Source organism: Aspergillus udagawae, assembly GCF_001078395.1.
Source record: "Aspergillus udagawae IFM 46973 DNA, scaffold_3, whole genome shotgun sequence".
NCBI lineage: Eukaryota > Fungi > Ascomycota > Eurotiomycetes > Eurotiales > Aspergillaceae > Aspergillus > Aspergillus udagawae.
The window spans coordinates 384,885-397,958 of NW_025091266.1; the positions used below are offsets into that span (position 1 = coordinate 384,885).

Sequence of the window (13,074 nt, forward strand, 5' to 3'; positions counted from 1 at the left end):
GAATAAGCAGGATTAGTATAATTAGTGTCTAGTGGCTAACTTAAGATGGGAGAGATGATATCAGACTTCGTTCGACTTCTACTTACACGACATGCCAACATGTATTCCCTAGACAGTTGTGCTAGTTCCAAGCGTTGCCAAGGGCATCCAAAACCTGATCGACCCTTTATGACGTCTATATGCTTTTGCCTCCAAAGAATATTCTGTCACACACCAAGGCATTTATCGTGGTGCCCTCCTGAAGAAGAGGGAGGTACTGAACTCTCATAAGTATGGATGTCTGAACTTATCTGAAAATCAGTGATTAAGAGGAAACCACAATATAAAAGCAAGCCCTCGCGCTCCGTTAACGATAAAGCATGGATTCAGAAGACAAAGACGAGATTCATATCAAACTTGTTGTGCCCACCCCTATCAAAGACTCGGTCGTATCCGACATCACGGAACGTCTTCAGAAAGTCCATTCCGATATTACCCTCACCTCGATCACTCAGAGCGAAGGTGCTCTTTCCTTCCATTGTCCTTCATCTGACCCCGACGTCCGGGACAAATTTGTGGATCTGTTCATACAATGGCTGGACACTCGAGCGGTATCAATAACCAACTACAATATAATCCTCGGACGATTATGAGTTTCATTCTTCGAATGGTGATTCTGCTTGGGCATGTCAGAGATGTGCCATTGGTACCGATCTAAAAATTCAGCCCAGTCAGAATCATTTTGATAGGTGCATAAGCTAGCTTCTTTTAGAGCTTTCTTAATGCAAGATTATCACAAGATCTTACGAGGGGTGTGCTTAGATAGATGCTGAGGTGGATTTTGTTTGGATAATCTTGCCAGCACCACTGCTTTTTCATAGGTGCTTGTTAAGTGGTCCAATGAAGCCAATTTTTGAACCTGGTATTTCTGTGCAAAGAATCGGGAAGATTAGAGCGAAGGAGGGCCACGAAAGTTTCCCTGAGCCAAGATTAACCGCATCTCAGCACATTTGCGAAGGAAAGAGGGCGTTGAACTGTCGTCTTCTAGAGGTATTTTCTCACCACAGATGGCCGCCCGACCACGATATTCGACGCAGTTCCGGGGCTGCATGTTCAGTCGCTGCGTCAGAGCTACTGGAGCATGAAGTCAGTAGAGTCATAAAATAGCTGACTATGAACAACTCACTTCCGACTAAGGAATAAGGCCTCCCAATCAACAGGCATTGACCCGGGTCATTTTCAACCGTAACAGTCATGTAATTTACCTTCTTATGCGAACATGGAGTGACTGAGACAACTTCAGTATGATTCAGTGGTAAGAGGTTTGACCCAGGTTGCTCTTCATTCTCCCAGGGATGGAAAGTTGGAAGAGTTGGAAGGAGAGGGGATGAGCTGGTATATATACGTAAAAAGTGAATGAGCCGTTGTTTGTCTTGCTTGAGCCAGTGAATGGAGATAGAAAATGCTTATTTGATGAATAGTGAATATTGATAGAGAATTAACCCATAACCATCCCATGTAGAAGGAAACAAGCAAGCTGCCAAAGAACCAGAACAGTCAGCTTATACGAGCACCAATCGGCCATAATTTCCAACCGCCATCAGCCAGGGCAGACAGGTAACACAAGGCTACTGCAAGCCATTACGAGGCATTAGATTCCAGCCTCATCTCAGCCCAACCATTTACAGTTACATCGTCATCAATGCTGACTCCTCGTGCAGATACACTCACCAACACCCCCTCCCCCGCGGCGCTTGCGCCCAACCGTACCATATTCTCCGACAAAGCCGTATAAATACCCCTATCTAACCAACCAAGAGTAGTTCATCCAACCCTGTGGCACATTTTCTTCAGCCAAACCAGTCAAAATGGAAATCGTCAAGGAAACCCTCTACAACCTTCCCAAGCCACCGGCCCGCACCCGCACCAAACCTATGCAGGTGATCTGCGTGGGCCTTCCGCGGTCCGCCACGGAGAGCCTGGCCGTTGCGCTGCGGAAGCTTGGTCTAACGCCGTACCACGGGTGGGACATCTCCTTCGAAGAGAACGCGGGGTACATCGAGGCATGGGCGAAGCTGGCGCGGGCGAAATGGAACGGGAAGGAGGACGGAGAGTTCCGCGTGTCGCGCGGGGAGTTCGACGCCTTGCTGGGGCACTGCGATGCGGTGGTGGACACGGCGGCGTCGTTCTTCCCGGCGGAGTTGGTGGAGGCGTATCCGGAGGCGTTGGTGATCTTGAACACGAGAAAGGACATGGATGCTTGGCATCGCAGCGCGATCAAGACTCTGCTGGAGGAGATTGCGGACCGCTGGTTCCTACGGATGATGCGGTTGTTTTGTGCGGATCTGTTCTGGCTGTGGGAGCTGTATGTCACACATGGCTATCCGGGGCTGTTTCGCGGAAAGACGACGCGCACAGCGATCGCGAAGAATGGGAAGTGGGTTTATCGCGAGTATTGTGCCATGATCCGGGGGTTGGTGGCTCCAGAGCGATTGTTGGAATGGAGTGTTGAGGATGGATGGGAGCCATTGTGCGAGGTAAGTTCACTGTTCACTTGTTCGGACCGTGGGGGGACGGACAGATACTGATTGCTTGTAGTTTCTACAGAAAGATGTGCCTTCGGAAGTATTCCCCAAGACGAATGATCCGGCTAAATTCGCGGGTAATGTTGAACGAGTGCTCAAGCCACGGTATATGAGGGCATTCCGCAACCTGGTGCTTACAGTCACCTCCACGGCTGTCTTGACCACGGCGATTGTGTTGGGAGTGCGCGGGGGAGGATTGGCCTCCATTCGACCATGGTCTGTTTAGTGTAATAGGACACTGTCTTAGTCTTGTTCTTCGGCTGTTTGAGCCTACAGACCTAAGATCCACTGCTATAGACTAGTGAGTGGAGATGATCCCATTTGAGCACATTTTATCTTCTTATTTGCTTGGCGTTTTGTCAACTATCATGGTTTATAAGTAATCTATGTACCTACTAACACTGAGTCTATAAGTGAAACAATCCCTGCCATTCTAAGCAGGTTCACTCACACCATGAAGAGTCGGAAGCGACCAGATGGCTGAACTGACTGAAACAAACCTGCAGCAAAATTGGCAATATCCACAAGCGGAAGACTTGGCAACGCCTTTGAGCAGATTTTCCTCTTGGCAGCCCGCTCTCTTGTCGCATCTAGATTCACTCTCGGTGTCAGTCGAGTATAAGACTCCCTCAATGGCTTTCATCTGTCTATCAGGTCAATTACCTGGCAGCAGCAGCAGCGGCAGCAGCAAAGATGCTCTCCTCACGCGCCCATAGTATGGACATCCCCCATTCCGGCCCCGGTGTCGAGCATCACTGGGGCTACTATAACCGCCAACTCCCATGCACCAGCGACAAGGGCAAATGTGCCTATCTCGACACGGTGTATCACTCGCACGACCTGTCCGTTCTATACAGTGCCATTCTCTGGGGTGTAATTCTCGGAATCTTGTTGCTCTGCGCATTGAGACGGCTCATCCGCGTCCGTCGAACATCACATATGTCAAGTCAAGATGCAGAGACGGAAAAGACTCTCCCTCAGAGCTTCATCTATCGCATGCACCAATCCCTCAAATCAGTCTACCATCGTCATTTTCTTCGAGGATGGTTCCCCGGCCTATTCGGCCACACAACAGGTTTTAACATCCTCGTCCTGGTCATCCTAACCGCCTACCTGACCATCTTCTCCTTTGTCGGCATCGTCTACAAAACCTGGTACAGCCCTGTCAAAGGCTATCCCAACCTGCACCAGACCCGCGTCGGACTCGGGCCCTGGGCCGACCGGCTCGGCGTCCTGGCCTACGCCCTCACCCCGCTGGCCGTCCTCCTGTCCACCCGCGAGTCGCTGCTCTCGTTGCTGACAGGCATCCCACACCACCACTTCCTCTTCCTCCACCGCTGGCTCGGATATATTATTTACGCTCAATCCGTCCTGCACACTATCGGCTGGACCGTCGTCGAGGGCAAGCTCTACCAGCCGCAGCCCTCCACCTGGAACGAGTTCATCGCGCAAGAGTACATGATCTGGGGCGTCGTCGCCATGATTTTCCTTTCATTCTTGGTCTTTTGCTCCACGAGATGGTGCATCCGGCTAACGGGGTACGAGTTCTTCCGCAAATCGCACTACGTCGTGGCGATGCTGTACGTCGGCGCCTGCTGGGGACACTGGGCGATGCTGTCATGCTGGATGATCGCGTCGTTGACAGTCTGGCTGTTGGATAGAGCGGTGCGTCTCCTACGGACTGTCCTGCTGCATACCACCACCACCGCCGCCTCTTCTTCCTCCGAGAAACCATCATGGCTTGGCAATCTGCGCATGCACATCCCCGCAGCGCAGATAACCCCCTTCCCCAACGACACAGACAGCGACGTCATCCGGCTGGATTTCACCCTCTCACACAACCCCTGGGCCATCGGCCAGCATTTCTATCTCTGCTTCCCGGACCTGAGTATCTGGCAATCACACCCCATGACCCCCAGCAGCGTGCCAGCAGACAGCCGCCAGCAGACGCATACGTACATCATCCGCGCGAAGAGCGGCCTCACGCGGCAGCTTGGTCTGCTCGCGCGAGGGGACCAGACCTCAACATCCGTTGTCCTCACCGGACCATACGGACAGTCCATCCTGAGCACTGAACTACTACAAACAGACGTCAACATCCTCTTCGTCGCGGGCGGCACGGGCGTGACTTTCGTCCTGCCTGTCCTGCTCCAGCTATCTCGTCAAGCAGGCTTCCCATCCCGAAGTGGACTGATCGAGTTCATCTGGGTCATCCGCCGCAAGGCGGATATGGAATGGATCAAAGCCGAGATGGACGAGCTGCGGTCTGCCGCGGAGGGGTGTGCCAATTTCCGGATTAAGGTGTATGTGACGCGCGAGGGGAATGTCGAGTCCCAAGCCCAAGAACTGGAGAAGGAGCTGGTCAAGGAGGGAATCCAGCGGACTGAGTCTAATACCTCGCGGGACGGGGAGGCGCCGTTTACAGTACACTACATGGGTTCCAACTCGGTCTCTGGCTCTGGCTTTGCGGGGATGGATCGGCACCCCGATGTAGCCTCGCACGTTACTGATTTCGTGTCGAGGACGGTACAAGGCCCGACAAGAGTGCTTGCCAGCGGTCCGACTGGACTAATAACCGATCTGCGGAGGGCCATTGCGTCGTGCAATGATCCTGCGCGAGTATGGAACGGTGAGGAGCGGTACGATGTGCAGCTGGTGCATGACGATCGGCTGGAGTGGTAGACTGGAACAGTGGATCACGCGGGTCGTGGTCCGGTCTTATGAACGTGAATACGAATGTAAATGTTATATACCCAGAGTTGTTTAATGCATTGGTTAACTGCACTGCCTACATCCCATACCCAGTCATACTGGGGGGTAAATCCTCCACCCGCGTCCCCCATGCACTCTCGCTCGGCCCCAGCTCAAGTTCCAGGACGCCCCCTTCAATGAAGAAATCATGCGAGATCCAGTTCTTCGTCCATGGCTTCCCGTCGCGTTTCGCACTCTGGATGTATATCGCTTTGTAGCTGGGGTCAAAATTGGTATTTCGCACGGTTGCCACCTTGCCCGTCTCCCTGTTGCGGATGCTGACCTCCTTGAAGAAAGGCGGAGTGATCAGGTATACGTCCTGCCCGTGAACCGGGAAGAGACCCATCATGCTCAGCGCGGCAAATGCGCCCATGGCGCCGCCGTCGTCGTTCCCTGGGATTCCTGGGGTGGTTGCGTTGAACTGCGACGGGATGTAGAAGTGAGCTCGCGAGGCGGACAGCCCAGGCCGGCCGGAATAGTGGAATTGGAAAGTTGGCAGGAAGGCTTGTTCGTCTCCCACGTAGAGGATTCCGGAGTCATGCAGATAGGATAGTCGCGATGTGAATGTCTCCGGGCCGCCGAGACGCGTGATGAGAGAGGCCATATCTTGCGGTACGTAGCTGAAGGGCAGCGGGTCAGCTTCTGTTTCACAAATGAATGGCCGGAAACTCACAATGTGTAGAGCCAGCAGCTCCCTTCGTAGGTCTCGTGTCCAGCGGGATTGAGGTAGCACGAGGTAAAGTTGTACAGCGGGCTGCAAAAGATCGGATCCTGAAATCCCCATGTTCCGTTCAGATAGCGCGGCTGCAGGAACCCGGCGAAACCTGTATCCGTCCCATTGATGTACGACCTCTGATCCGCCTTGAACATGTTCTGCCAGTTCGACGAGCGTTGAATGTACTTCTCATAGTCGGCGTCGTGGCCCAGCCGCTTGGCCAGCTCCGCAATGCAAAAGTCGTTGTACGCGTACTCCACCGTCCGCGAGATACTGCGTGTATGCGTGCCAATCCCATAGGGATCAAAGTCGTCGGTCGGAATATACCCGAGACTCTTCCAGCTATGGAGGCCTCCTCGGCCTTCCACGTTCCAGTTAGAGGGCTCGACTTCCGCGTCCTTGACTACGGCCTCGTAGGCAGTAGCCCAGTCCACATCGCTGACGTTCTTCAGGTATGCGTCGGCGATGAGCACGTCGGCGTTGGAGCCACCCTGAGTGAAGCCCTTGCACAGTGACATGCGGCAGTCAGGGAGATATCCCTCATGGCGGTAAATGTCTACCAGGCTTCGGATCATCCGTGACTGCGACAGAGGGTCTAGCAGTGTCAGCAACTGATGCACCCCGCGATACGAGTCCCAGATGCAATAGTAGCTGTCATAGTACGGCTCCTCACTCTCCCACAGCGGATTCTCCCCCGTGTAATCCTGGGGACTGATCATGGCGCGGTACACTCCGCTCCAAAACACTTTCTGCAGATCCGCAGAGACCCCCTCTGCATCGACCTCAATCACCTCCAGCTTTTCTCTCCATACTTTCTCGGCCGCAGATACCGTGCCATCAAAGTCAAAGTCCGGCTGCTCTCTCTCCGCGTTGGAACATGCTTGTGCGACGCTGATGAAGCTCACCCCGACCCTTGCCAGAAGGGTATTGTCCACCGGAGCATGGAATCGGGCAAATGTCCCAGCAGAAAGTGTTGACGCGTCGTTTGTCCCGTCAGGAGTCACCGAGACTGTCGTTTGATTCGTCCCTGCCCGAGTCTTCATCCACACGCCCGTGTCGCGGAGTTTGGCGCCTTTGAAATCGGCGCAGAAGTGAAGATCGTAGCTGCCTATCCCAAAGCTCGGATTGAAAGTGCCGTTACCGGTCAATCGCCCTGTCGATGGGTCCACCGAGGCGGTTCCGTTCGTGCGGGACAGGGGCAGATCTATCAAATCGACTAGAATCACCGGGCTGAGCGATTCGGAGGCGCCGCTGAACTTGAACCGGTACAGAGCTGACCGATTCGTCACCGTCATCTCCGCATTTACGCCATTCTCCAAAGCGATGCTAAAATAGCCTGGACGGGCTTTGGGGGAGTTTGGCACCCACGCAACCGCCCGATCAGGCTGCTGCCACTTGCATTGATTAAGGTCATCCCCCGGGCAGCTTGCATGAGCAAAGAGGGGGAAATTGCCCAAGGATGGTGATCCACCGGTTCCGCTGTCGTGCATGTGACTGTAGCCAGTCACAACCTTGGTATCATATGCGAAGCCAGCTTGATTCTCGCCCTGCGTGTCTGCTACTGCTTTGGCCATGCCAAAGGGCAGAGTCGCTCCGGCGAAGGAATGGCCCCCATTTGATGTGCCGATGAACGGATCAACATAGTCCAACACGTCGAAGTTCGAATCTTTCTTCTGGTGACCCTCCACGAATGTAGAGGCAACAAGGGCACTTAGCACGGCCAGTGCAACTCCTTTCGACCAGGAAGCTACCATTTTGAAATAGTCTAGCTTTCAAAATGTAATCAACAAGAAGACATCCTCTCCGGAGTCCGTGAAGAAAATAAAGCACCCCAGATTCAATGTGCGCGGCGTGTGTAGGCCAAAGGATTTCAAGGCATTCCAGGGGCTGGTGGCTGGTAAGGAATTTTTAAACCCCTTCCCCGCGTCAAAATCCTCATTTTCCATGTCACATTGTAGTAACCTTCTAACGTAGCAATCACATTGAGATCATCACCTGGTCCAGATGCACCCCTCATATTAATGCTAGAATTCATGTTGCGGAGTGGCTGCGGCCGCCGGGATTTGCAGGGATAACTTCCCAAAGGGGGTTTCGGCAAGATGCAGTAACATAAATAGTCCAACTAGTAGTCACTAGTAGCTGCAATGCGGAGAAATGATTTCAAGAAACCAACCGAAGCATGTGCAGAACCTGTCTGTTCTCCTGATGCAAAATTAGACCCCCGCATTGAATGATAGTGTAAGTAGACAAAGGCTTGACCTACAGAATGCTGCACCCAGGTCCCTTAGAAAAGGGAAACGGAAGAATGCAACAGCACCGCAACTGACATGTCTTCGGTGTCACTTTGACGAGACTGATCTCTTCCGTTCACGAGTGAGTCCTTTAACCTTGGAAGCGGACATCGACGTGGATCAACTACCGGTCAACTGAGGTCGTCGTTGCACCGGACAACACAAGGTTGAGCGTGGAGTCAGAACTGTTAACAGATAGTTTGGCATCAATTAGTTGTAGCTCTTGTGGCTGTGGTGATCGCGGTCTGTCCCAGCCATGCGCAACGTGACTGTTCAGGGCCACGGCCGAATGTCTCCTCACTGTTGACTCAAAAACTTGTCGGGCACAACGGTGTGTGTCGGCTTGCAGATGAGCATCCTTTTGCACCGGACTGTTTTCTTCTCCTTCCCATCAAAGTCCGGATGCATACTGTGCTGATGCGACCTAGCACAGCTCCCGAGGGTGCACAAAGCCTATCAACCGCAAGCAATGATAAGATATGGTTTCGTGGGCAAGGTTGCCAACAGATCAAATCAAATCCATGACAATTCTGTCCCATGACTTTCCAGCCGTGTCGGGAGATGGAGTCTGAATCCTTGGCGCCAGATGAGAAGGGGAGTTGAGGACAGATTCATTTATTGGCATTCGAGAGGCGTAGGGATGCTTGGTCTTCAAGGCTTCTCTTCTCAAGCTGGCATTTTCCTCTCGCAAGTCCTGAATTTCCTGGAGTATCAACTGTTGGGACTCGAGCTCCAACATCATTGTCCCCAAAATTGATAAGAGCTCGGGATGAAAATTTTGAGATGTAGGGAATTCCCCATGCTGAATCAGAAAGTGTCGAGCTCGAGAAATGATGTCAGAGTTTGATGCCATAGTGAGCACATTCTGGGCGCGCAGCTGCTGGCTATCGACCGGTGAAGAACGAACAGACGGACTTTGCAGACTTGACTGTACAGTCATGGTATCTGCCGGAACTGTGCGACCATATATCACAGCTTGAGGTGAAACAGGTGTGCTGCTCCGAGAGACGTCTGGTGAAGCCGCCAATGAGTTGATTAGAGCCGGCGTCTGATCCCATCGCTTATCTCTGCAAGAAGGACAATAAAAATTGCCTGTAGATGTAGCTGTAGCAGAATCTGACAGACATCTTGCATGATACGACCTACAACAAGTCTCGCAGAGCATCAGATCATCCGGATTTCGACACTCTGAGCAGACCAAATTGTGAGGTTTCCCTGCGTCTGCAATCACACGTACATGTTAGTGATTCTATAAGCCGGCTATCTGAAATGAGAGACTAACTGATCCAGTCCGTGTAAATACGGCTCTTTTCATTATCTGTGAACGCATGAGAATCGACCTTCGAGGGCACCGGATGGCCCAGCAGTCGCAACAATGCCTCATGATCTGCTGCAACCTTCGAGCACGGCGACCTGACAAGACCTGCATGACCTTGACTAGCGTCGTTTTGGCTACCCAATCTTCTCAGCATGTCTCTCTTCACTTCGGAAAAGAACTTCTTATGTAGGAGTCAATCTACAAGATTGCCCTGCTTTTAAAACAGTAAGACCCAAAAGCTACATGGCGGATACTGCCGGGCGGTGAGAGGATGCCGAACGACTTGCCGATTTTTATCCGAACGAGCGCCGATGCACGTCATTCGACTTTGCCCCAGTCCATAATCCATCAAGAATTTAAGATCCCTTGATATTTTAAGCTTTCTTTACTTCTTGGCCGAGCAGGAATTTCCTTGACCTACGATGTAAAACTTCTTCATCTTCATTGCTGTAAATTGAGATGAGACCCTCAGTCGCGTTGAAGTCTAGGAAATCATCTCCCGCATATTGGATGCCGCATAGCAAAGATCGACAATGCCAGGGGTACCATCAAACAAAGCTTGCGAGCGTTGTAAAAAAAGACATCTCAAGGTATGTTTCTGGAGCTCAATTGGACGGTCTGACGCATTTTCTGACCTTTCTAGTGCGACGAAACACGGCCGAGCTGTCAGCGTTGTACTAACGCTGGCGTGGAGTGCCCTGGTTATGTCCAAACTCGCAAGTTCATAGACCAAGGTGCTTCTGTAAGGCGTCGATATGCACCTTACAGTGAAACTCATCCAAAGCCACATGCAGCCAAATCGAAGGAGGGTGTAAGTCTTGCCCACTCCCCTAATGCTCGCGTATGATTAAGTCTCATACAAAGACAGCTACCCGGTAATCACTCAACAGGCTTTGAGCAAAATGTGATACAAAGTACTGCTGACCAAGGTCTGTCTCACACCAACTTGGCCTTGGGAACTGCCGAAGTCACTCAGTTAGCGGTCCGTCTAACTCCAAATGAGCTAGTATCAACCCTGCAAGACCCACCTGTGCAAACAGACGGCATGTTCGCAGTACAGGCCGGGCCAACCGAAATTGCAGGTTCGGACCAACAGAGTGCTTCCAGTCAGAGCAACGCACAGAGCTCATTTTCGCCAAACAAGACCGCGGCTGGAGGTTTCGCCGTGGCAAATAATGTCTCCGGCGAGCTCAAGAAATCCAGTACTGCTACGCATTTGAACTCTCCGGGAAGTCCCTCGCAGCCTGGTGAGGAAGAGGAATTTCAAGATATATTCTCGGAGCTAATGACGGGTACTGAGCACGAGCTTGCATTTCTTACGAGGCACTTCTCAGCAACTCTGGGACCCTGGTTCGTAAAGTCTCTCTCTGGCAGCTGCCTGTTGTGCTCATCCATCACAGGCTAGATATCTCGGACTCTGGAAAGTTCTTTTCAGCATACGTTCCGGTTCGCGCCATTGACGATCCTTGTCTCAAGTATGCAATCGCAGCTCTGGCAGCGAAGCATCTGGGCCGAGTCAAAGGCGTAATATCTCCGGCCGGCGGGGGACTGTTTACCAGTCCGCCGACAATGGAGGTGTACCCGAATTCCACTCAGGTGGATTGGTTTCTAAAAGCTGCTAATTACTACTATCTTGCCGCGTCTCGCATCAACACCTCGGTCTCCGATGCTTATTCAGCTGTCTCCAGCACAGCGGTCCTGGAATCCCCAATGGAGGCCGTGAGTCGATGGCTGAACCTCCAAGTACAGCAAACTGGCCATGGACCTCCTACGGAGCAACCAGTCATAGGGACCTTTTGGAGAAAAGTGGAAGACTTACTCGCCGCGGCGGTCATACTTACAACGTACAAGCTCTTGGATGAAGCTGGAGAAATGTGGCAATCGTATGTTGCATTCTAAACTCACCACCAATCGATTGCTTCGCTAACCCCTCTGGACAGTCATCTCAACGGCGCCAAATCTGCTTTTGATGGTTTATTACAAATATACAGCAATTATGCAGAGTCCCCCCAGTTTTCACATGGAATTGCGGCCTGCTTTTTTGACTTTGCTCGCTTCGACTATCTAGGGGCATATTTTACTCGGTCATTGACCCATTTTGATCCGGCCAGCCTGACATTATGGAGAGCTGCCGGCGTCCCCATTGACGAACTAGGAAATCTCCGGCTAGACAGTGGACTGACACGGAATCCAATGATGCTTCAACGGGAGGACCTGGCAGCAAACAGTCTGATCTGGCTTCTGAACAAGGTTCTCAACTTCCTGGCAGCCTCGAAAAGGTCCCAGGTGGAGCAGTGGGTTGGCCAGCCACCGACCAATTCACCTTCTCCAACCGTCTCATCTCCACGTTCCCAGCCGACAACATCCACCTGGTTGAGTCTCTGCTTCGAATTTCAAACGTGGGTCGAGAAGATCCCCGAGACGTTTCGCCCCTGCCTGCGTCTCAATCACCCCAAGGATCTGTCCAAACTGCCTGAGGTCGGCGAGATGCCGTTTCCCGAGATCTTCTACGGCATGACATCCTGCGCCGCTGCGATGCAGCAGTATCAGTTTGGCCGCCTTGCATTGTTGCTCAACCGTCCGCCTGACGTGATCAGCGCACCGAGCACCGCCTTTGACCGGCTACAGGGCTATCGCGAGTTGACGAAAGAAGTTGACTACCGCTGCAAGGAGATTTGCGGCATCGCTCTCGGCAGACCGCAAGGCGGTGTCCGTATCTACATGATACCCCTGCTCTTTGCCGTGGGGCAGTGCCTCGAGAGGCCCGAAGAACGCCAGATTATTGGAGAGCTGCTACGCGGCGTCGAAGCTGATTTGGGATGGGCGACTGGGTCGCAAATCCAGAAGCTCCAGAGTCTGTGGGACCAATGATAGATCGATGCTGCAAAGTTAAACTTGCCATCGGCACCATAGAAATTCACAGCGTGAAAGTCTTGACGGAAAGATTGACTCCTCATTCCTGCAACCACCGAAGGCGATCCGACTTACTTGGCGGGCACTACGTCATTGACGTTCTATGAAGCCTCACACAGCCTCGGAGGAGACTCAATTGATCAGGGCTTCAGACGCCTGCCCCCGCTGTTCAAACACGACCATAAGTCTGTCTCAAGAACTGGAATAGATGCGGATACTGCCCAAAATGGCGCTCCCACCATAACGACTCGGATGGAGCCATCGATGCACATATACCCCTACCGTAGCCGTCACAACATACCAGACGGCATCGCTATCGTGTCCATCCTTAATTCTAATTGAGACTGCGTGTCCTGCAAGGAGATCTAAAATTGGTACGGTACAGCTTGGCTAACGACAATACACGGAGTACAAATGGGTGATATCATCAACACCGGAAGTTCATCCCGGGTTTATGACCGGCAGTCAATCGTTTCGGACTCGGAAATCAACCCCGGGTCTATGTAATGCATCAGAATAGCG

The 13,074-nt window shown here is 52.3% G+C and overlaps 4 protein-coding genes across 4 annotated transcripts; 3 read left to right on the forward strand and 1 right to left on the reverse strand.

The window, feature by feature from the left end:
* Positions 1-1,847: 1,847 nt before the first annotated feature.
* On the forward strand, positions 1,848-2,790 carry Aud_003993 (sulfotransferase family protein; the record flags this gene model as incomplete). The annotated part of the gene is made up of 2 exons (XM_043288939.1): positions 1,848-2,516; positions 2,578-2,790. The coding sequence occupies 2 exons, from the start codon at positions 1,848-1,850 to the stop codon at positions 2,788-2,790; spliced, it is 882 nt and encodes a 293-aa protein (XP_043144874.1).
* Positions 2,791-3,257: 467 nt separating this feature from the next.
* Aud_003994 (ferric reductase family protein) lies at positions 3,258-5,246 on the forward strand (the record flags this gene model as incomplete). Its single annotated transcript, XM_043288940.1, has 1 exon — positions 3,258-5,246. One exon carries the CDS (start codon positions 3,258-3,260, stop codon positions 5,244-5,246), a length of 1,989 nt encoding a protein of 662 aa, XP_043144875.1.
* A 106-nt stretch (positions 5,247-5,352) lies between these two features.
* On the reverse strand, positions 5,353-7,784 carry Aud_003995 (glycoside hydrolase family 92 protein; the record flags this gene model as incomplete). Its single annotated transcript, XM_043288941.1, has 2 exons — positions 5,353-5,935; positions 5,989-7,784. 2 exons carry the CDS (start codon positions 7,782-7,784, stop codon positions 5,353-5,355), a joined length of 2,379 nt encoding a protein of 792 aa, XP_043144876.1.
* Positions 7,785-10,172: 2,388 nt separating this feature from the next.
* On the forward strand, positions 10,173-12,510 carry Aud_003996 (Zn(II)2Cys6 transcription factor domain-containing protein; the record flags this gene model as incomplete). The annotated part of the gene is made up of 5 exons (XM_043288942.1): positions 10,173-10,229; positions 10,283-10,450; positions 10,508-10,989; positions 11,040-11,522; positions 11,631-12,510. 5 exons carry the CDS (start codon positions 10,173-10,175, stop codon positions 12,508-12,510), a joined length of 2,070 nt encoding a protein of 689 aa, XP_043144877.1.
* Positions 12,511-13,074: the final 564 nt, after the last annotated feature.